Source organism: Rhineura floridana, chromosome 14 (genome assembly GCF_030035675.1).
Source record: "Rhineura floridana isolate rRhiFlo1 chromosome 14, rRhiFlo1.hap2, whole genome shotgun sequence".
NCBI lineage: Eukaryota > Metazoa > Chordata > Lepidosauria > Squamata > Rhineuridae > Rhineura > Rhineura floridana.
The window spans coordinates 2,466,642-2,490,642 of NC_084493.1; the positions used below are offsets into that span (position 1 = coordinate 2,466,642).

The following is a 24,001-nucleotide window of genomic DNA, read 5'->3' on the forward strand; positions in this document are numbered from 1 at the left end:
CATTAAAATATAAACATCCATAATTAAAATACACAGTAAAACAATCCCATGAAAACAACAGAGCAATTACAACAGGGGTCTCAGGTCAAGAGATCAAGGAGGTGTAAACAGGTTCATCCTCAAGAGCCAGCAGAAGGCCAGTTCAGATGGGACCACTCGTATTTCAGGAGGGAGTGATTGATGTCTCTCTACCACCCACCCCTACCCACCACCCACCAGCTTGTATCAAGATGCATCAAGATAAGCCCAGCTCAAAGAGGCAAACTCATCTGAAAGGGTTAAATTTTCAACCAGACCAAATAGCATTAAGCAAAAGGGCTGAATTTTGGGAAGACCGGAAAATCCAAATCCTTAGTCTCTTCTTTGAGAGTTGTTCTGAAGCAGTTGCTCAATTAGAACTGGACAGCTCATCAAAAGGATGAAACTGCTCCCCAAATTGTGCAGTGATGCAAGATTTAACAAGTGCCCTTATGCATCCATATAATAACAGGGGAGGCTGCCAAATCTTAAACCAATTAGATGATTTACTGATCACTGAATTTCAAGAGGTGGCAACTTCACCATTAGCAAACTTTTCTTGCAACTACAGGTACCATACACATATATTGAAAAAGATGGTCAAGCTCTCAAAAGACAGCTGTAGTCGCCACAATGGTTAAGGAAGATCACACAAATCTATCCTAAAGGGCAAAACCCCACACAAAAATAAAAACAAAAACCATACATCTGATGAGGTACAAACAGCTCCAGTGCAAAGCTAGGCAGTAAGTGGGGATGTGCCATGCAGTGGTTAAGAATCTAGCATTGGGCTGGTCAAATGATTCATCTAGAACAGCATCTCATCTACCAACAGTAACCAAGAAGACACTTTGGAAGGTTCATAAGCAGAGCATTATGGCGGTATACATCCCCAAGCACCAACTGTGATACATGAAATGGAGGATGGATAATAACCAGCAATATTGCTATTCTCCATGTATACACATAATCCTTGCTAGTGGGCTGGCTATTGCAGTAAGCAATGGTAATGAGTTCCAAAGGTTGATTATACAGTATCTGGCTACTAGCTGCGGACTGAACTATCCTCCATGTGTACATCTAATCCCTTTCTACAGCCATTTATACTTGGTATCAGATGTTGTGATGATCACAAGAGATTTCATTAGCTGATTAGGCATTGTACAAGTAACTTTTTTTTTTTTACTTGTCTTAAGCCTACTGTCTAACAATATATGAAACACCAAGAAGAGTATATTGGCTGTGTTTGCACTTAATGCTAAACTACGGTTTGTTCTATCCTGGGTTTTTTTTCTTTTTCTAAATCATGAGTCATCTCACAGACGAGCAAACAAGTCATGGCTTGTTTCTCTCAAGTTTGATTTGTTTTCCAGCTGCTGTTATCTCATACCTTTGTAGCTTGGCAAGCGCTAGGTTGGCCAAACAAGACATGGCTAAGCAAGGCTGTTGGTTTCAGGTATAACCCCAATGACAGTTAAAGCAAATTATGGTTTGTGAGCCACCAACACACCATGTCTTCACATTGTGGTTCGTTGGCAGAAAACAAACCATTGTTAGTCTGCTGGGCTGGGTTCACACATTCAAACAAACCATAGCTAGTGTAAACAAACCATGGCTTAGTGTCCTGGGTGAACTATGCCACTGTTTAGTCAATGGGATGACATAGAGCTATTCTACTCTCCCCACCTCAGTTTATTTACCCAGAAGAAGCAGAAGTGGCAACGCTCCAACAATAGCATCTTCAGAGTACAGTAGCTACTTTCCATATCCACCTTGGATTCAGACAATGTCAAACAAGATATATTAAAACAGGGGCTATTTTTCAAGACCTAAGGTAATTATAGCAACTCCTAGAACCGTTAAATACAATCAGTGCCTCATAGAGGAAAAAGAAAGGCTAGACACCTTATGACACATTGCTGGGGAAGGGGAAAAAGCCACTGCCCATTCCCTCCCAAAACTTGGGAGTAAGAAAAAGGAGAGGGGACACTCACTTGTAGACGGTTCCTCCATTGCCGTGACCGAGGATGTCTCGATACCGTATGTCTTGTTCATTCATCTCCACGAGAAAGAAAGAAAAACAAAAGAGATGTCATGCCGTGGATGGAAGTGTCAAGGAGAAGCAACTCTAGGCCATAAACAACCAGCCGTCTGGGTCATTTCAAGTTCAGCTGCAAGAACGAGGAGATCAATACAACATTTGCTGTCCAATTTATAAAAGACAATACCAAGGGACAAAGTGATGGAAAGTTTAATGACAATTTGTTTGCCTGGGTCATTTCATTAAAGTTTGATAAAAGGTGTCAAAATGGAATGATAACATAGCTCAAGAGGAGCAGATCACAGATACGGAGAGGAGAAAAGGGGTCTTGAGTGCAGAGTACAACCAAGGCCTAGGTTGGGAGGGGGCTTGACAGCCCCACAGCCAATACTCTGACATTAAATGTGGCTAGGAACATATCGCTGCAGTCCATTTACAATTTAGTTCTAGAGCTGCAGAAGAGCCACCATAACAAGATATTCAAACTTGTTGGAAGGATGGTATCTTGGCTGACTTGAGATCACAAAATAAAAGTATGCAGAACAAAAGCCACTCTCTTTGCAGTTAAGAAATTGAGAGTCAGCTGCAGATTCATGTCTTCCCATCCCACAGTGAATTCCCCCCTCTTACCCTAAGCACGTAAGCAGATCTTGTAATAGCAGTTAAGACAGATCAAGCCCTCTGCATGCACCTACACAGATTCAACCCCTTGAATTATGTCCAGAACACAGTTCTGGGAGCCAATACAAACACATCGGCACCAGTGAAAATAAAGATTTCACAAGTGTGCCATAACAAGAGCATATTCCTACCATGTCAGAAAATCCTGAGTTTTGTTGGGCAAAAAATTTCAACATGCTGCAGATAGCAGATTTCAGAAGCAAATCCCATGCTAAGATAAAATGTTTAAAAATAATCTTGAAGGCAACAAAAGCCAAGCTTAAAATGTTCTCTGCTGCACTATAATGCAATGATCAGTTATCCAGGGAAATATTTTTTCTCCTATAAATGTCCAGGTCTAAACTTGGGCAATCTGTGATCATTAGAAGCACAATGGCACAAAAGTGGACTTCATATAAATTGCCTGTTTAGTTTGTTGAGGTAAACTTAATATATTGAAATTAATTAATACACAGTGGCCAGACATGAATCAAAATTAAGGCTTATGCTATGGGATTTTTTCCTGAATGATTTCCCCCCCTCTTTCAACAAAAGAAGGGGGAGAGATTTGGAGAAATTCTATCTTTTCTGAAATACTGTGTTTCCTCACAAAATGTATGCCTAGGAAAAAACAAAGAGAAAATGCCACCTAGACTCATGAACTTAGATATCTCTGAAGGACTTCTTGCCCCAGAGCTTTAGAAATGGACACACTGTGATCCAAGTAAATACAAGTGAAGGATACAACCTACACAAACTTCTCCTGAACAGCAATCACCAATCATTTCAACGGGCATGCATCGGAAAAGTTCCTCTGATGAATTCTGATGTAGGCCACTTACTTTAAACCATCTTTATTCAGAGACATCAGAAAAGAATCACTTTAGATTTGCATCACTACAAATATCCTTTTGGGAGAAGCCATTTTATTGCTTAATTATATGAGATTCGATTCAGGAAGGACCAGTAAAGGTTACACAAGCACAGTTGTACGGGGAGTTTTGCAAGAATGTTTCCTCATTCCAGTTCGTTTAACCTGTGTTTGGTTAAGCGGTGTGAAGTGACTGGCCCCCACCCGAGTTGCCTATTTTAAAAAAGAGTTTGCTGTCTTCCCATGCCCATGCCCTAGAGTGCACGTTCTTCACCACTAATCCTTTTAAACTCTGTCTCTTCCTTCATTGGTTGCATACATAACAGAGACCAGGACTTAATTATCAAAGTGTAAAGTGGGTCCAGGATTGGCCAGAGGCATTTTGAAGCCAGAGATTAAAAAAAAAAGGCATCCCCCGTCTCACACACAGACTGCTGTGGACCACAGTGTATCAGGTTCTCCACCAAAATGACTCGGAACTACACACCTGCTTACTACTCTTAGTGATGCCCCAATCCTGATGTCCCAGTTCTGCTGCCTGAGTTGGCTGCCTTGCCTTGCCACACAACAGGGCTGCCTCTAGCTGCCCCTCCCACCCCAAGAGAGCAGAGGTGGGTGCGTGAGTGATGCAAGCTTTGCATGTGCCAGAGTATTCCCTGCCATCCTCTCAATCACTAAAATGGAGGTGGGCAGGTGCCAACAGAATGACGCTCAAAGGCCTTTTTTCTCTCAAGGAGTCTCCAATTCCAAGTTAGTCCCACGTATTCTTAACGAGAACAAGAGCCCCATCACAGGCTGTCTTGGCTGGGCCTTCAGTACAAATGTGGAGGCTCAAATACTACACTACCTCAGCCTTCACAAACCTGGTGCCCTCTAGATGTTTTGGACTACAACTCCCATCAGCCCAATCAACATGGCCACATGATGGAACTAATCACCTAGAGAGGTAGTGGGCTCTCCGACACTGGAGGCATTCAATAGGCGGCTGGACAGCCATCTGTCGGGGATGCTTTGATTTGGATTGCTGCATTGCGCAGGGGGGTGGACTTGATGGCCTTATAGGCCCCTTCCAACTCTACGATTCTATGATTCTATGATTGCTGGGGCTGGCAGGTGCACTGCTGTGCTGGCTGAGGCTGATGGGAGTTGCAGTCCAAAACATCTGGAGGGCACCAGGTTGGCAAAGGCTGCCTTACTTTACTGATGTAAGATCCAGTTTATCGCCTCAGAGAGACATGTCAAAGATAGCTAGCAATTCATCAGTTGCAATTACAAAACTGGAAGCCTCAATAACATCATAACTACAACTTCATAGCAGGTACCAGTATACTAACTTTTGTGAAACAAACTTGGTTGGCTGCCAGTATTAACAGAACTAATGGAAAGTAAAAGAGTATCCAATTATGGATCAGCAAACAAAACACTCTTTGTTTATATCTGCTGTCCTGGAGAGAAGCAGCATGCATCTCTTATAAATCATTAGAAGCAAAAATGCTCAATTAATCCTTATTTGATACGTAAAGCTCCAACAGAAGTCTGGCCCTATAAGCTATACCTCCTCTATACCAATCGAAGCCCTAATGGCTTCAGAAAGCAGTCACACTCTATGAGCAGACAATTGAAGAGATTTAGTAAATCCCACTTTATAGAGCAGAGACTAATCGGAAAACACAAGCCAGTCAAATGTTTCTTATGAACTGTTGACACTACATCAATGTTGAATCAATCGGCGGCATTTTCTCTGAGTGACAGAAAAGAAATAAATATTTATATCACATAACCTATATCAATGAACCTAGGCAGAAAGCTATTTCTAACCTGTCAATATTTGATTATCTTGAAGAATTGTGTCCCCTTTCTTTTAATGATTAATATGAATTCCTTATTAAACCTAAGTGGAGGCTATCAGGGAAAAATGTCTTTATTAATACTTCCAAGCAGAAGGTGGGAAAAAAACATGAAATAAAGAATATTCCCTGTACTAAAGCTATACTAAAGCATAGCTTAAACCATCAAATTGTAAAAACAAAAAAAACACCCAGAAGTTACTTCCCATGTTGTGCTTCTGTATTAAACAGAGTCTGTAAGAGCAACAAAACTGTTCTCTTTTAGGAAACTTGACATTAATTCCCCCACCCCACCCGCCCGCTCCACAAGTTAAGAATGTTATGATTTCACTGGCATCAAGAGAACTTAAGCTAGACTTAGGCTAAACCTGGCATGGATTATATCACCCCTGTTTCCTAGCGTGCTGTGTGTGCACCCTTGTGCAAGCATGCATTCCCATTTGCTTTAATGGGGGGGGGGAGAGAATATCTACACCTGCACCCCTTCAGAACTCACTGCTGAAATGAGTAGGAGGACTTCCTGTGCACACTGGAACTAAGAGTCCAATTAAAGGTACAATTATTCATTGCCTGCAACAGCCCTTTGTTCAATTATTTTTTAAACTGAACATCCCATAACACTAAAGGTGCATAGCTAAAGCCCACAAGTGGGTCTTCATAGCCGATCTTCCCTCTGTGCAAACTCTTTACATGAACGGGCTTCCCAAAGTAATCTACAGGAATCATTTTCTTTCCCCATCAGGCATTACAAATCCTCCTAATTCTATATACTTCTGTTCTCAATCAGATTACTTGTTTTAAAAAATTGTTTCCCTAATGACACCCTTTTTCCCTCCTCTGCCCCAAGAATCTTAAATATTTATTACAGAAAAACATTTGTGAAAGATTAAATAAAATACCGAGGATGGGTAAAAGTAACAGTCATGTATTTTATTTCATTTTTATAAAGCTTAGAAGAAACCCCTTCCCTATCTTTCAGGCAAGAGTCACAGTCTAGGCTTAAGAAAGAAGAACTGAAATCCATATTCCTAAGTTTTATTTAAACAATTCTGATCACAAATAAGCAAGGCTACAGTGCAGGTGACACTAGCGGGACCATTCTCATCTATTAAGAGCACAATGTTGCAGGTGATCTGCTGAAGGACAAGCGTGAAGACCAGCTTTTATCTTCTTGACACGCTCAACTACAACTACTTGATTCATGAAATGCCAATGAGGCTTGGAGAGGTCACTGTGTGAAGGCACTGAATACGCATCTGAGATAATTAAGATTTCAGCCTTCGAAACATGGAAGGGAAGTGAACAGCAGTTAAGAAAATCAATAAGAGTCTTTTATTTGCAGTGACACAGATGTCTCAGTCAATAGTGTCTAATAGGCAAGCCTGATCGCTGTGGACAGGTGCCTGCCTCCAAGGCTATCAAAGGGCTTTCACCATGACAAACATTAAAACTTATTTATGTTGCTATTGAAGGATCCTGCTGCCTCGCAGGTACTTTCATTTAGTGGTGTATATTTAAAGTCATTATGCTACTACTTTGGTCCTTCCCGCGTATCTGAATCAAAACTGGCCAGGAAGGACTAGCCCTGAAGTGTTTGTTTGCCCATCAATTGTGAGGCTATTGCCTTCAAGGAAGCCTTCTACAGATTTTTGCCTCTTTTGCAGAGCAAACTGGTAAGAAACATGGGGCTCCCAAGAACATGACAATATGTATCTTCAGCTACCTCCTCCGTTCTTCAACATTTGGCAGTGTGTGCGTTTTAAGCCTATACGAAAAGATCTCACAAGCCAGAAATCCTATTTGCTATTCAAAATTGATTAAGTTTTCTTCCCCTAAATTGAGGTAGCAGAAGAACGACGGATGCAAAAGGCGCTTCAATCTATTTGGAGCTAAATCTGATTAGTGCATTTTGAGAAAGGGGAAGCAAATTGGTGTGCCAATCCAAATCAATCAGGACAGAGGCACCTCTGTAATACGAGCACTTTCACAGCCTCTTCTCTACTTTATTAAAAGAACACATTACTGATAAGTGAGCAGTAAGCATCTCTGAGGCCAAGCTAGAGCACAGGGCATTTCTGCATTCATGCAGGAGCCCCTCTAAGCCTTCATCCAGCCCCAATCCGATGCGCTTACCTGGCCATTAGCTAAGATTTTCTTCAGTTCTGCAGAAGACTTCTTCAAACTGCACAATCAGGAAAAACAGAAAAGGAAAAAATGTATTTAGCGACTGCACAACTGCATCTTACTGAACGGAACTGCAAGCTGTGTGAACTCAGTGCCCAAATAATCAGTTTAGAATTATCACAGATTTACCTTTTTCATTTATTCCCCTGAAGATTCAGAGTTCCTTTAAAAAAATACTTTCAGAGGAAATGGTAGGGTAGTAGAGAAAACAAGCAGGGGGTAAGAGCAATGATAAAGCCAGAGTGGTGCAGCAGACACAAAGTTGGATTAGGGAGCCCCTAGTTTCGAACTGGCCTTGGTCAAATCTCTGGGTTGGTTCTATATCTGTAAAATGGGAATAGTTGCAACATACCACTCACGGCTGTTGAGGGAATAAACATGTCAATCTGTTCTAAACACTGGTGCTTTAAATGTAATTTTAATTGGTTATTTTTAAGCTAATTGACATCCACACAAGGCTTCAGGACAGGATGGGCTAGGGGCACCATCCAGTAGGAAGTTTTCCTGCATGAGCCTCATTGAAATAAATGGGGGCTGTGCTTGAACATAGCAGTGCTTTTGCACAGCCCTCCAGCCATTCATTTCAGTTGGGCCTGTGCAAAGAAGTTTCCTGCTGTATGGTGCCCCTCAAAAGCTAAAAATGCAACAAGATGCAATCAGTATATGTATCATTAAATACATCTGAGGGTTAAGGCCCTTAATAAGCCAGGACAGGAGTGAGGAGGATGTAGCTGCACACAACTCTTTCACTGCGGCTTCACTCCTCCCTTCGCATGAAAGGCAAAACAGACCTATAGCTTATAGCTGGCTTCTGAATCCTGTCTTGACAACACAAAACAAGCATTTTGCTTGGAGCGCTTTGTTTGGAAGCTATTTACCATAGCTCCCAGTTCACACACAACAGAAAACTATGGTTAAGAAAACTATGCAAGCAGGTGTATACAGCTTGTGCATATCCTAGTTTATTAAGCCAGGATTCGATCGTGCAAATGCAGCCATATTCTTGACAGGAATGAGTGTCTTGATCACTGATCATGTTGATTGAAATAAAAACATGTATTTGGTATCTTTGTACTTTAATAAGCCTCTTGTCTGCTGGACTACTTTAAAGAAAGAGTGCTTTGCCAAATGAAATGTATGCTCATCTTGTCATCTCTTACAACCAAGTGTTTTGTGATCATAAAACAGAGGCAGGCTGTCAATGACTTCAAAACACAGTCATTCCTAATGCAGGCAGGTTTTGGAAAATGAAAGTCAATTAACTGCCCCATTAGATGTCAGCCTCTACACAAGGCATTGCTTTCAGGGCATTTTCAGAACCATCTCAAAGTATGTGCTGAAAACATTTGACCAGAGAACAGGGACTAGTTTGCAAAGTAGGACAATTAAGCATCAAATGTTTTAATAATACAAGTTACAAGACTAATACTTTGCTATCCTTCTCCTGCTCTTGATCAGCTACAGACTTGATTCCAACTCTAGACTATCGCAAGTTTGAAGTACAACACAGAATGACTTCTCCTGGGCTAGGCTAGCATGGCTTTTAGCTCCAACTATGAACAAACATCTTTCCTCGCATTTCCTAAATGCAACAGGCAACAGAAGGATCACCCTATCTCTCAAGCTTTTCTCCTTCAATGACTCTTCATCTTCACTTCCTGTAATATATAGAGTAGCAGCCAACATGGTGCCCTCCAGATGTTGCTGGACTCTACAGCTTCCATCATCCCTGACCATTGGGCCGTGCTGGCTTGGTGTGATGCAGTACAACAATATGTGGAGGGCACCACAGTACTTGACTGAGAGGTTCCTACAGGTCTCAGTGCTTGTCTACTTACTTTAATTAATCTTCAGTATCTCTCCCTGACGCCCCGAGACTTCACTCATTGTCATAGCTTTGTAACCACCATTACATGAAAGAAAGTTGAACCTTCTGTCCCTTTGAACTTCTGGCCAATCTTTATTCTGCAGAACTGTCAGCGAGACAGATGTCTTGCAGCAGAAGACACATAATCTTTACCGCCATCCCCTCCATTTCCCATCCCCTTTTGTAGCTTACAAAACTGGAGCCATTCTTGCCTCCTCCCTTTTCTCCAACTTACCACATCCAAGCAGTATGCAAATCCTGCAGCCTTTTCTGTTTCTCCTTGACCAAAGTCCACCCCGTCTGCTATCTCTTGCTAAAATCCCCTAGCCATGGATTTTGTTACAAGTTCTGTCTTCAGATGGTTGAAAACACATCTGAAACCCCCTCCCCCCCCTCCTTAGGTAGCAAAGAGAGACTTATCACAGACAGCAGGATTGGTCTATATCAGAGAATATTCCAAAAAGAGACAGGAACAATCTACTATAATTTATGAAACGTAATGTGCAGACTTTAGCCTGTTTGACTCACATGACTTCACTAGACTTCACTAATATCCCCATTTTACAGAATCAAACCTGAGGCTGAAAAGAGGCGACCTGCTCAGAACCCAGTACATCAGTACCTAGGTAAGGACTTGAAATCTGGTCTCAGAGGACCTTGTCCACAATCTCTGTGCAATGTACCAAACTGGCTGTCTGATTTCCTTCACTGCAATCTACGTAGACACAACTAGCATTCATCACATTAGAATAAACTGTTTTTTTTTCACTAATGTGAAACAACAATAAACCCAGGAAGCCTGTATGCAGACTACAGAGCACGCCAAGTTCTGGACTGGGGCAACTGTGCAGAAAGAGCCTCACAGAAATAGGCTGTCGAAAGGAGCTTACTGCACAACAGACGCAAAGTCGAACATTGCTTGTGACACGCCACAAAACCTTCCTGAAAACTGGTCAACTGAATCTCCCCAAAGTTATCTGGCATTTCCTTATTGGATTCGGTTAATTACTATGCAGAAATCACTTCTGGGGTTCTGCTTTATTAAAACGCATGCACACTCTCCTCAAATCTTACCTATTGCTTGGAAGGGAATCCGGGACGGCTGCACCGCTATTGTTAGCAGACCCTGCTCGTGTATTTACCTGCAGGCAGAAAAGGAATCTTTATCAGTTGTTTTTATTCAGAGGACATGGCTCTAATTAACCTTTAATTTGCCATGAATTTCCTATTTTCACTAGGAAAGTTAATTAGCTGGTTGCCCATGGTAGAAATCCAGCCTCTATGTCGGTTACCACACTGTGTTATTGAGGAATCATACTCTTTTATTCACTCTGCATTTGAAATGCTTGGTTAAGTAATACAATCAAGAACAGGCACACAATAAGGCTTTCATTTCATTCCTATTAAATACATATTGCTCATTCCTCCTGTCCCCTCCCTGCAATCGCTTTGGAGTAATATATCAATTACATTTGTCTAATGTGACACCAGAAAGTCTGAGATATACTCTGCATATGGTGTGCAAGTCATGATTTGAAACTCAGGTAACATTACACAGAAGTGCGTTGATAAAATGAAAGTTAAAACATAAATACAGGTATTACCCAATGTTTGGGCTGTGCTTAAACCAGTACTGATTGACTCCGTCAAAATTAATAGGATATTCTTTCTTTGTTACAGATATTGGCTCAGTCCAAAAGCACAGCTCCTGCACAACTTTGAGATTTGAGGGGGTCACCAGGAGGAGATGGAGGAGGGTGAGCAGCAGGGATGATCCCTTGTGTCTTTTATTGTTATTTATTTATATATTTTAACAAAAGCAAGAAAAGAAACAATTTCAGTCATTAATAAACCAGCACAAGTTATTCAGTTACACAGTCAACACCACACAGAAAGAATATTTTCTTCGCCCCATTTTTTAGAAAAAAATCTGCTCGTCAAAGCTCAGAAAGTACAGTTTTGTTTGACATTTCAATAAGTGGAACACAGCATTGCAAATCCATCTAAGTTTACTGAAACAATTATTGAAATTCCTACCTTCAGGCCATGTATGTTCCGTTTCCCAGGAGGTTTGCAGGCTGAAACAGTAATTGACTAAATTGTAGAACACATCAGGACCATTTACAAATTTGCTCACAATGAAATCTTTCTTTTTTTAAAATGAGGGTGATACCAAAATTAGTAGAGAGGGAAATGAGTCAGAAATGGCTCCTAAGACCCAAAGCAGGAATTATGACGAAGAGTCTCTAGACCTGCAGGAATAAGCATTTTAAAAATGATTTATGAAACTAGCTAATATAAATTCTAATTTTTGTCTTAAAATTCATCAAAATAAAGATAACTGTGAGCCATAACAGACATCTTCTGATCCAGTTCCCAGTAACTACTGTGCATTTTAAATTCTTCTTTTTCAGTTTTTTTAAATTTTAGCTAGACATTTTTTTCAGGATATACTGTGTTTAGGAGAGGGGACCCAAATGGATTGGGAATGGGGGTAAATGATGACATAGCTATGCCGAGGTGCCAGACACCCACACCTTGTAACTGGGATCAAGGCAGCCAGCACATTTTTGTTCTGCATATTCTCATTTGAAAATCCAAAGCTGGGGTCTAAATTGGAATCTCTTAGGACACTAAGGAGCAGGTACGGCATCAATTGAGGTGATCTCCTTGGTTATTTACACAAAACTCATGACAGGCTGTTATGAAATATAGGTTTTAAGATGAAGTACTGCAGAGTGAGAAAGAATTATTTCATTAAAATCTCTCGAACTCCACAGTGACTTCCTCTCCTGCTACCCTGCCGTGCAGTGGATATGCCTTTGTCAAATGTTCAAGCCACAAAGGCTTCGAGCTATATGTTACGGACAGTTCCCATTTTAAAACTACAGTGCCCTACAAATTGTATGTTAAAGGGCCTGTCAATTTTGATTGATTGTCTGGGAAAGGATGAATTTGATTTTCCCCCCCCTCTGCTCCCCCCCCTCCTTAGAAATACATGCATTTCTCTCCTGGTTTTGACGGAAGGAAACAAAGCTATTTATTAGTCAAAAGGACACAGATGATAGGTATTAAACACACCAGTTAGGGTAGGCCCATGCAATTTAGGTTATGTTAAATGTTACCATTATATTCTTAAATAAGAAATAATGGGTTACTAGTCTGAGGGAAGAAGACAGGAGGTAAATCTGAAAAGCAGCCAATGAAAATGTAATCAGCCATTCCCAATTTGGGGACAGAAGGGAGAGGAATAGTAAATAATATTTTACCATTAAATATTTAACCAAGAATCCTTTCTTTTTAGGACATATACCAACAACAAACGCCATTAGGTGCCAAGTTAAGCTATGATCGGACAGCAATTTAAAATGCCACAATCAAAACAATTCCACCACACAGAAATCATTACAGTAACTTTAACTCTGGACAGCAGGAGGTCACTTCAGGAATTGCAAGCTTGCTTTTTGGTGCTTTAGGTTGCAATCCTAATCCCACATAACCCCTTAGTATAAGTGCCATTGGATTCACTAGGACTTACTTCTGAGTAGACATGGTTAGGATTTCACTGTACATCATTCAGTCCGCCTGACTTAATTCTGAACTCAATGGATTTCCCTCATTAAATAAAAGCAAAACAGAGTTTTCTGCATTTGATGAGTTACATGTCCTAACCCAGTTACATGCCTTTAAACCATTTCTATCTCACAGACTTTTTAAAAAAGTGTTTTGCCAAAATGGAAGACCACTTGAGGAGCAAACTTGCACTTTAAAAAAAAATCTTTTTATACCTGCATTTGGGATGCACTGAAAAGAACTTAGAAATTGACATGGTGCAAGATGAGCCCTTTTCCCACTGGTAGGAACCTCACAGACTACATGCCCTCCCTTGTCTAGAATGAAAAAGGGCCTCAGCATCCTAAAACCACATTCTCTTCCACATAACTGATCTCCAAACTAACAGCACCATCAAGACTCCTTTTGAGATCTTATTAGCATGTGTTAGAGAATCTTGTTGGTTAATTGCCCAATTCAAACTTTAGAGAGTTATAAGTAATGAAAAGACTAGTGTTTTTAATTGGGAGGCTCATATTATGATTATAGTAAAGTGAGGAAGAGTTTAATTTTGAATTATTTTAATTAATTTATTGCAAGGAGATTTACTTGGAGAATTGAAAACAATCCCTGTTTCAGCAGTATACAACTATACTTTCAGAAATGGGAAAGGAGAAAAGCACACAATATGCTAAGATACATGTGATGAGAAAAGATCCCCTTATCCTAGGTCTCAACAACATTCCCATTTTTGTAGTCCTAGATAGGCAACAAAGACATGGGCCACCAAATAGGGCTAGAGGTTATTAGTTGTGTAAGCCTGACGTAACCTATTCATCTCCTTAGGATCTGTGCACATCCACACCTTTGTACTTGCCATTTTTAAATGGACACAAGTTGTACAATGCAAACTCAAGTCTTGTTAGCCTAATTTGCTTTGGGAAATGGCTTTTTATCTGCAATAACTGTAGTGTCTCCAGAATAATGAGTTTCTCTTTCCAAAATTAAGACATAAATGTGACATTACATGCCTCTGAATCCGTAATTGCTGATGAAGCAGCTTACAGATATCACGGCTGGCGATTAGAACTTTTTAAAAACATTACCTCTTGGATAGATCTGCAGAGGCACTATTAACTGTCCATTTACTTGCTGCTCCATTACTGTGGTGCAATACTGCAAAAAGATGTGTGAGAAAGAGATCACTCAGTAACAAACATAGGCTGGCAACAGCATCTCTTGCTGAATTCAACAATTCCAGAGAAACCACCTTAATTGCAGCAAAGAGACTGACCAATACTCTTTCATCTGTCACAAGACATTTTGTCCTCTTTGCTAAATTCACAGCAATATTTTTAAAAGAAGTGGCTATTGTACCCTTGCTTACCATGGCACTGACTGCAAAAGAACACTGGAGAAATTGCCTGCTCCTGTACAGATCTGCTCAGTCACTGTGGTCATCTTCAAAGGCCTTCCTGATTGTGTGCTGCAATATGCAAATATCCCTCTGGCAACAACCATGAAGAGAGACTTCTCTGTGGTGGTTCCTATACTCTGGAATAACCTCCACACATACACAAAGTATGCGTCAATGTTGCTGCAATTCCAATGCATACTGAAGACCTTTCTGCTCAACTTGATGTTTGCTGGCTGACCAGCCATTATGGTTTAAAGCATATTTTTTTTACTACTGTTACTGAATATTTTATATGTTGTATTCTGCATTTTTATTTGTGTACACTGCCTAGAAATGGCAGTACAGCAGGCTGTATATAAATATTTTTAAATAAATAAAATAAAACAAACATGGTAAGATTTATCATTTCTTCAACATCATAGCATGCAAAGAGCTTTACAACTATAATTTTAATTTTTCCTCACTACAAGTCTGCACAACAGGCCAGCAATATCTCAGTTTTACTTACAGGAAACCACCACTGCAAGCTGTAGTAATGGCTGCTGGCTTTTAAAATGGCTTAAACAAACTTAGGGACATACCTGTCAACAGTAATGAGTGCCAAATGGAACCTCTTACACATAGTAGATGCAGGGGACAAACAAGGATAGCCAGCACCTGCATGTCCTGCTGCCAGATATCCAGAAGCATCTGGCTGGCCACCACGGACAACAAGATGCTCGCTGAGAAGGATCTTGCATCTAAGCCAGGCAAGACAGTTCTTTGTCTTAAATGATGGTGGGAAGCTGTGACTTGACCAAGCTATTCAGAATCTCAGAGCTGAGCAAAGATTTGAACCCCTATAGAGCTGTCCATGTTCTACGCCAGCTAACCTGTGGTTCTCCAGATGATGCTGGACTACAACTCCCATCACCCCTAGCCACTGGACATGCTGCTGGAGCCACAGGTTAGCACTAGTGGCTAACCTGCGACCCTCCAACAAAATATGGAGGGTCACAGGTTAGCCACCACTGCTGTATGCAATCTGCTGGACCATGTTGTCACCCTTCTCCAGCAAGGAGCAGAGAAACCAAGCACATGCTTGAAACCGGATACCAGAGATATGGCCCAAGGGTCAGCACCAGCCTTCAAACCCAGATAATTACACAACTGCCACTCATTTTAGTGGGGCTTGCACCAGGGAGGTTCACAGTAGATTTTGCCTTATGTTTCTTTAAAAATAAAAAAATAACGTCGACTTCTCCATTACTCAAACAGAGATGACAAGTAAATGAAATATCAATCAAGTCAGCTGTCAACCTTTTGGGACAGCAATAACTGTTAACAAGTAGTCTGGAAAAATTGTCCAAAAATGATTTGTCCTCTACATACGAGTACTTGAGGTTGCCATGGAAAGTTAAGATGCCAGTGGCTATTTGGAACATTGTTCAGGTATTCTTTTTAATGGAAAATTTGCCAGTTATTGATCCAAAACGTGTACCCTTTGCTTCCAGATAGCTGCAAGCAACTTTCCAATCAGTGGCTGTCAAAAAAATTACTGCCTTTTTATACCAATAGGAGTGGCAGTGCAGCTCAACTGTCACTTGATGCCTCTCTTTTAATTAACCAATAGTAGAATAAGAAATTCATTTTCATTATCTTACTATGGGATTCTAAAATAGGCAATTAAAAAAAATCTTTGTTCCCTATGCAGCAAATTTATTATGGCATTACTTTCAAACAATGTCTGGCAAAGATCTGAAAACAACCTTGGAAAATACGAGGTTAACATGTGAAACAAAACACAGCCTTCTCCAAAGCTGACTTCTATATATTTCTCAGTTAAAAACGAATCCTCCGTTTCATATTTCTAGATGTTTGCTTTGATGATAGCACAGTAATGTTACTGGGAATATTTCATTCCACTGTGCAAACTCTCAAAGAAAAGGCCTCATGCTTCTCAAAACTGTGGCTATGCTATTCTCACATTATGGGCTATAATCTCTTTGCACCCAGACAGCTTGTGACGCATGAAGCTGAAGGCAGGCCACTAGCCACATACCGTGGCTTGCCAGGGACTTCACCCTTTCTTAAGCTGCTCGTGGCTGGTTGCATTTGGCTTAACAAGTCAAAAGTTGTGCAGGTCTGCCCTAGTTCATAACTAATGGGAAATACAGTTGTTGAATCACACAATGAAAGCTAATATTCTAATACTGTTGATTTTTAAAAATTCAGTGAAAATATAAGGGCATGCTAACATTCATATATTTCTGACTGCTGGGAATAAGACAACTTAAAGGAATTTAAGTCTGTCATCTGAAAACAAGTTCAGGATAAGAAACAGCCTGCTATATCAGGCCAAGGGCTCATCTAGTCCAGTTCCTGTTCTCACAGCGTCCAACCAGATGCAACAGGACTCTTCCCAACTACAGTTTCCAGCAACTGGAATTCAGAAGCTTACTCCCCCCAACAGTGGAGGCAGAGCAGAGCCATCATGGCTATGAGCCACCAATAGCCTTCTACTCATCCATGAATTGGTCTAATCCTCTTTTAAAACCACTCAGGTTTATGGCCATCACTGCCTCTTGTGGGAGCAAATTCCAAAGCTGAACTACGTGCTGCGTGAAAAAGGACTTTCTTTTGTCTGCCCTGAAACTTCCAACATTCAGCTTCCCTGGATGTCCCCAAGTTCTAGCATTGGGGGGGACGGACTTTCCTTTACCCACTTTCTCCATACCATGCATAACTGTATGCTTCTCTATCATGCTCCTCTTACTTGCCTTTTCTCCGAACTAAATAGCCCCAAATATTGTTACCTTTCCTTCTAGGGATTTGAAGGGGTCGGTGATTTTTCTACTATGCAGCAGTTGACAATATAGGCCACACAAGTGCAGAACTGGCCTCATTTCAGGTGTCGGATAATACTGCACTTGTAAGAAATTGTTCTTTTAGTGTGGCAGCGCCTACTCTTCGGAACTCCCTGCCTACTGACATCAGGCAGGCGCCTTTGCTGTATTCCTTTAGGCGCCTGCTTAAAACTTTTTTGCTTAGGCAAGCCTGTTCAGATGCATAGATGTTGATGTGTTTTAATATTTTTAGCTTGTTGTTCTTTTGTTTTAACATGTTTTAATTACCTGTTTTATTTTAATGACTTTTGAAAACCTAGGGGTTTTTACAATCAAGGGGTACATAAATATTGTTAAATAAATAAATGGAAACAAGTTAGAACATGGGAAGCTGCCTTATACCGACTCAGACCATTAGTCCATCTAGCTCAGTACTGTCTACACTAACTGGCAGCAGCTCTCCAAGGGTTACAGACAGGTTTCTTTCCCAGACCTTCTTGGAAATGGTGGGGATTGAACCAGGCATCTTCTGTAGGCATAGCAGGAGCTCTGCCACTGAGCTATGGTCCTCTGCTGTTGCTACATAAGCTCCACTGTGTCCGAACATTTGCTCTTTGGGGCCTGAATTAGCCCATTGAAATGAACAGAGGTTGTGTGACAGCCATGATTAGCTTTGACAGAAGCAAACCACATACTTGCATCCAAAGAACTACTCCAAACATGCCCAAGGGCCAGTGCTAGGCCCAGGAGGATTTTATTTCTTTCTTTCAGCAGGGTTGCACTTACACATTGCCCAAAAAGGGTAAATGAATCTCCAAAAAGGGCAAAAGAGGTCTCAGATTTCATATGGTAATTTATATCTACAGATTCAAGTACTGTACGGTACATCGTAACATAGCAGGGAAGACTATGACATGTGTGTGCCTGCGCAGTCTGCTGTCCAAGTCTGCTAACTGTTGATGGGCAACTTCTCTCCTTTCTTAGGGTTCTTTATCTTTAAACTGGACTTGGATCAGACAGCCTTTCAAACAGAGGACTGTCTTCTGTAAAGGAGGACACAAGACAGGCTCCCATACACCATGAGCATACTGGACAGTAGAGAAACAGAAGACAAAAGCCCTCTTGGATGCACAGAACTAGTTGCATGCTTTCATGGACAATGAGTGTGGAGTTCCCCTGTGCACAAGTTTTCCCATTTACTGCAGCGGCAAGGTCAGCGAGATATATACTCCAGTTGTCTCCCCTCACTGAAATGACTGGGAATTCACTGCATACAATGAAGCTCCATGTGTGTATTGGAGACTCCATGTGCAAAAGGAACCTCTGGGCTAGGCTGTCACAGCACAAGGCAGAACTCAGGCCTGCTTTAATTATTTATTTATTGCATTTATAACCCACCTTTTCTCCAAGGAGCTCAAGGTGGTATATATGGTTCTCCCTCTCCTCATTTAATCCCCACAACAACTCTGCGAGGTAGCTTAGGCTGAGAGGCGGTGACTGACCCAAGGTCACACAGTGAGCTTCATGGCTGAGTGAGGATTCACACCCTGGTCTCCCAGTTCCTAGTCCAACACTCTAACCACTACACCACACAGGCTCTCTCACTGGCTTTGAAGAAGAAAAGTCATCATTGTCTCCTTTTAAGAAGAAAAGATGTGAAAGTCCACTGAATAAATATCATGTTACTCTATTTTAATGGGGGCGGGGGGAGATAATGGCTAAACTCATGCTCATTTGTAAAACACAAAGCAGAAGTCATTTATAAAGTTGCCTACAAGTCATTGAGATTCAATAAGTAACCTTGTTTTCATATTTTTACAGTTATTAAAAGACAATGCATCTTTAAAATCTTCTGTGCATGCTGAGCCTGCAGCTAAAATATAACTCTTCTGAGAGAAGGGGTGAAAAAGTCTCCAGATGAAAGCAGATTTTGTTTTAAAAAAACATTTTTTTAGAGCCAAGGGGTTCATTTTTAATGAGCCGTTACTTTAAGTACTGCATAAAAAAATACAAGAAATTGATAGTCCATTTAGCTTGCACTATATCTAATGCAAAAGTCATTAGGATGCATTACTCTCAATGTTCATGATATGATCTGTAAGTGTACTCTTTTTTTCCTAAAAAGGAGAGAGCACTTCAAACTTTAACGTGTGAGATCCCTGCACCAACACTACAAACCAACATTACTACAACAAAAATAAACGAACCACAGTTTCCAACATTTCCTTTAACCGTTTGGTACACCAGAAAAAGAAAGGGGAGGAAGGAATAAAGTTGATCAGAAGCCACCAGAGGGGTCTGCACAAGCTGCACTGAAATGAAGTCACATGATCCTATAGTATTTGCCATTGATTTCAAAGTCTCTTACACAGATGTTTTCTGGTAGATTAGGGCTGATATCTCACCCGATTTGTTATAAGATATACCTACATAGGACAGCATAGCTTTCATTTCTTCATCACTTCGAACGGTAATCCGATCACCATCCTCATCTTCATCTGCGAGGGGGGAAAAAGGCCATGTGTTTAGAATTATTAATTTAAAAGAACACTCATTTCACAAAACATATGCTTAATAAATTAATGTTGACTGGCCCAAGCAAAAATTACTAGAAAGTGGAATAATTTTAAAACATTAACAAAGTAAGATGGAAGGTTAAGAATGCACTGCTAACCAAAGTAACTTCAGATGATGATAAATACCAACCTAGTAGCCCATTGGAAGCTGACTTATACTGAGATAAATAATTGGCCCATCTAGCTCAGTAATGTCTACACTGATTGGCAGTGACTTCCCAGGGTTACAAACAGGGGGCTCTCCCATCACTACCTGGAGATGTTGGGGACTGAACCTGGGACCTTCTGCATGCAAAGCAAGTGCTCTAGCATTGAGCTATGGCCTCCAATGAGGAGAGACAAAAGAGGACCAGAACAGAATACTCAAAGTCATACCAATATTATGTCTTCAGATACTCCCTATGGTCCACAGCTGTACCAATGTATTACTTTTTCTGCCCAAGAACACAAAAAATGATTTCAGTTTCCTTGGATGGAATTAAATGGCTGTAGAATTTCAGGTCATAATGGAAGCATTATATCTGCAACAGGTGATGACACTATAGGAAGGTGGATTTAGGATAAACATTAGGCAGAATTTCCTATCAAAGCAATTTAAGCACTGGAATGTTGCTCAGAAAAAATATGGCCATTCCTCCTTCGGAGGTTTTCAAAGATGACTGCAAAGACAACTGCAGGTGATGCTTTCCTTCTTACTGACCCCCCCTCCCTCCAATTGTCAACATTTAGATTAAGCTCCTTGTGACAGAAGTTTGCTTATCTTACTCTGTAAATGTTGTGTAGATCGATGGTGCTGGTGCTGCAACAACAACACTGCAGGTGAAAGATACCCTGGTGTGAAACGAGATGATTCAGTTCTATCACTTTATGACAAGGGAGGGAAGAAAGTAGACTGGGATCTACAGGTAGATCCAAGTGATTTGAAATAAATCAGCAAGGATTTCTCTCTCTCAGTTGTTTAAGTATGGCAACAACAAAATGAAGAAAGCTAGTTGTGAGGGGAGGAGATTGGATTGTTCTGTGAAAGGACTATGAGCTCAGTTCAGTCCTGCTACTCAAAGCAAATGTCTGGGTTCAGAATTCTTTAATTTTTACTGTATGACTTCTGCACCTGGCTCCAGTTTCAGAATCTCGAGGTTCTGGTAAAAAACAAAGACTGAACTCTGCTCTCCTCTACTCCACAACTTTGTCCCTCAAAATGAAACAGGAACGCAATTTTTGTACCTTCAGCAGAAGCCGTTGGAATAGTGACTGCTATGAAAACTCTCAACACAATCTGACTCTAACTAAAAAGAGCTAATAAAAGAACAGAACAGCAAAGAGAACAGAATCCTTTTAAAACAGATACCTGGAAGGAATATTTTGTAGCAAAAAGCTAAGACTTGAAGAGCTTATAAAAGAAACTTAGGAAGCACTTCATTACTGTTGGTCAGCTCTAAAAGCAACACAAGCGTTGGAATTCTCAGGTGAAGTCGATCGCCTTTCCTGTTCTTATCACAGAAACATTTATGTACAAGACAGACGGTTGATGGGTATTAAAGGAAGCAGTGTCTGTCTAAAACAAATGAGCATAATTTGTTATCTGATGTGGAGGGGAGGACCCACTAGATACTGTATTTCTCATATTGAGTAGGAAGATTCTTTACCATTCCACTGGGGAAAAAAATCTATGGAATTGCCCTCAAAATGATTCTGCACAACACACAGGTTCAGAAGGGTTTTATCAAGCCCCTCTACTTGCCTAGAGCACAAACAACATGATCTTCCAGCCCATTAGGAAAGCAAAAGTAGAACTAAAAAAAAAAATAAAGCCTGGATTTTACTAATGCCACATCCTCACAAGACACCAAACAGAATGCAGCAGATGGCAGTCAAATATTCCAGAGCAATCTTTGCAAAAGATGCAGTGTGTCATGCATGCGCAAAATGGTTTGGGATAAAAGGACCATAACGAGCCATATGTCGTTAGTAGCTTTATTTGTAGCATCATGGCATACAACAGCGAAAGGCCCATCAAGGTCCAATGGTGAGGGAGAACTACAGCCCCAGGTAGAAGCAGTCACAAAAGACACACTGGAGATAGCAATAACTAAGCAAACATGAGAGGAAGCTGCTGTGGATAGCAATTAACTGCCTCTGAGAAAGCCATCAAGTAGCTGAGAAGATGCTGAAACCAGTACATTTCAAGCTTTCAGCATGGAGAAGATAACCCAGAAACCAAGCAGCATCAATATACATTAACATACTTTTGATGCCAGTTAAATGGCAGGGGAAACAGTGTCATGCCTTTGTAAAATGACAGGAGGAAAGCAAGAACTGGAAAGCAGAACAGCAGGTGTAAAATCCATATTTCAGGACAGGTTCTGCCCAGTGGTGTCAGCTACATGGATTACTGCTCCGGCTGCAGCACCCGTTCCTGGCACACAAGAGTTCGGCGAAGGCTGATGCACCAGGCAGGAAAGCTGAAAGGTCAGTGTTGGCAGCAAGCACAAGTCTTCACACAAAACAGCTACACCAGCTTGACCCAGCCCTGAACTCCTGGAGCCCTTTCCATGCCTCAAGAACTCTTCCCCAGGAATAACATAATCATGAATGCCAAAATAGTGCTTTTTCTTAAATGTTCACAGCAAACTCACCTACATTATCTCAACAATCTCTGTACGCCAGTCCTGTAGGTCAGGCCAGCATTACCTTTCACATACTACAGACTGAGGGCAGGGGAGTGGGATTGAGATATGTGACTTGCTTAAGACCACCTGTTAGGTTCATGGCTGAGCAAAGGTTTGAATGCAAGATACCCAGGCATCTTGCTCTCGTGCTCTCAACCACTCTGCTACAGAGTACTGACAGTTCTGCCATCAAGATGCCAGGAATTTACACTGGATCAGTTTTTGGAGCCTGAGCTGTCCACAGCTGTTCTCCCACTAACAGGACAATCAGGGATGGGCCGAGAGGTTGTCACCTGAATCTAGAGATGATGACGTTTCAGCAACCAATTTAACGCACAGTGTTTGTAGATCCAACTAAAAGCTAGCTACTGATTTCTGCTTATAATAATAAAAAATAAATAAATAAATAAAATTTGAAAATTAAAATCTCAGCCTACAAAGCCTCTAGGTACTTTATACTTTTCATTTAATTTGAGCAATATAATTGCAGTGCGTACAAAGAACACTGTAAGGTCATGCTGGTAATTAAAGCTATATTGTAGAAATATGTGCTCTCAAGATGTGATTAAATAATAAAATATTACTTAGCTGGGGTTGTCATTAAACTTGCATAGATGTATAAATATTTAACTGTAACATATCTGAACATAAACAATACACAGTTGTCATTTTTTATAATAAATAATGTGAGTACTGAGCTCATCTCAGACTCACATTCATACTCACATTCAAAAGCGGTTGTTGTCGCATCAGGGAGAACCTGGCTGATCACATCCTTTAAAAAAATTGAGGTAGAGTTAGTGATATTTCTAACAAGACTTTTTGTAGAACCATTCATGTTCTGATCCTTTTATCAGCACATTAACAGGTTTTTCTCTCTTGCTGCTGGAACAGAAAGCAAAGGTGAAACCAGATCACAGAGTTAGAATGTACTTTATTTTATTTATTTATTTTAGTATTAGATTTACATCCTGCCCTCCTTCCTGGTAGGAGCCCAGGGCAGCAAAAGGTCAAAGGTCTTCAAAGGTCATCCAGTCCAACTTCCTGCCAATGCAGGAAACCCAGTACTACAACAACCCTGGTAGGCTGCCATCCAACCTCTCCTTAAAAACCTCCAACAAAAAATAGAGTCCACCAGCTTCTGAGGTGTTCCTGTTGAATAGCTCATACCAAGTTCTTCTTAATATATAGTCAAATTGCCATTCTTGTAATTTGAACGTATTTGTTTGGGTCCCATCTTTGAAGCAACAGAAAACAAGTTTGCACTATCATCTAGGTGGCAATCCTTCAGATACTCAAAGATGGCTATCCCATTGCCTCTTAATAATCTCTTCATCAGGCTAAACATATCCAACTTTTTCAGCCCTTCATCACAGGGCCTGGTCTCCAGATCCCTCATCTCTCATCCTCTGCTGGACATGTTTCGGTTTGTCAACACCTTTCTTAAACTAAGGTGCCTGAGAACTGGCCAGAG

At 40.8% G+C, this 24,001-nt stretch overlaps 1 protein-coding gene across 6 annotated transcripts in view; it reads right to left on the reverse strand.

Moving 5' to 3' along the window:
• The window catches only part of MAP2K5 (mitogen-activated protein kinase kinase 5), a 142,777-nt gene that overhangs the window by 113,228 nt on the left and 5,548 nt on the right, over positions 1-24,001 (reverse strand). For all 6 annotated transcript variants that reach the window (XM_061595526.1, XM_061595525.1, XM_061595530.1 and 3 more), the window contains exons 2-8: positions 23,254-23,302; positions 19,713-19,780; positions 14,147-14,216; positions 11,526-11,566; positions 10,563-10,630; positions 7,571-7,619; positions 2,013-2,077 (exon numbers count right to left, since the gene is read on the reverse strand). In XM_061595526.1, coding sequence (XP_061451510.1) covers positions 2,013-2,077; positions 7,571-7,619; positions 10,563-10,630; positions 11,526-11,566; positions 14,147-14,216; positions 19,713-19,780; positions 23,254-23,302 — 410 coding nt within the window. The remainder of the gene's footprint in view (positions 1-2,012; positions 2,078-7,570; positions 7,620-10,562; positions 10,631-11,525; positions 11,567-14,146; positions 14,217-19,712; positions 19,781-23,253; positions 23,303-24,001) is intronic.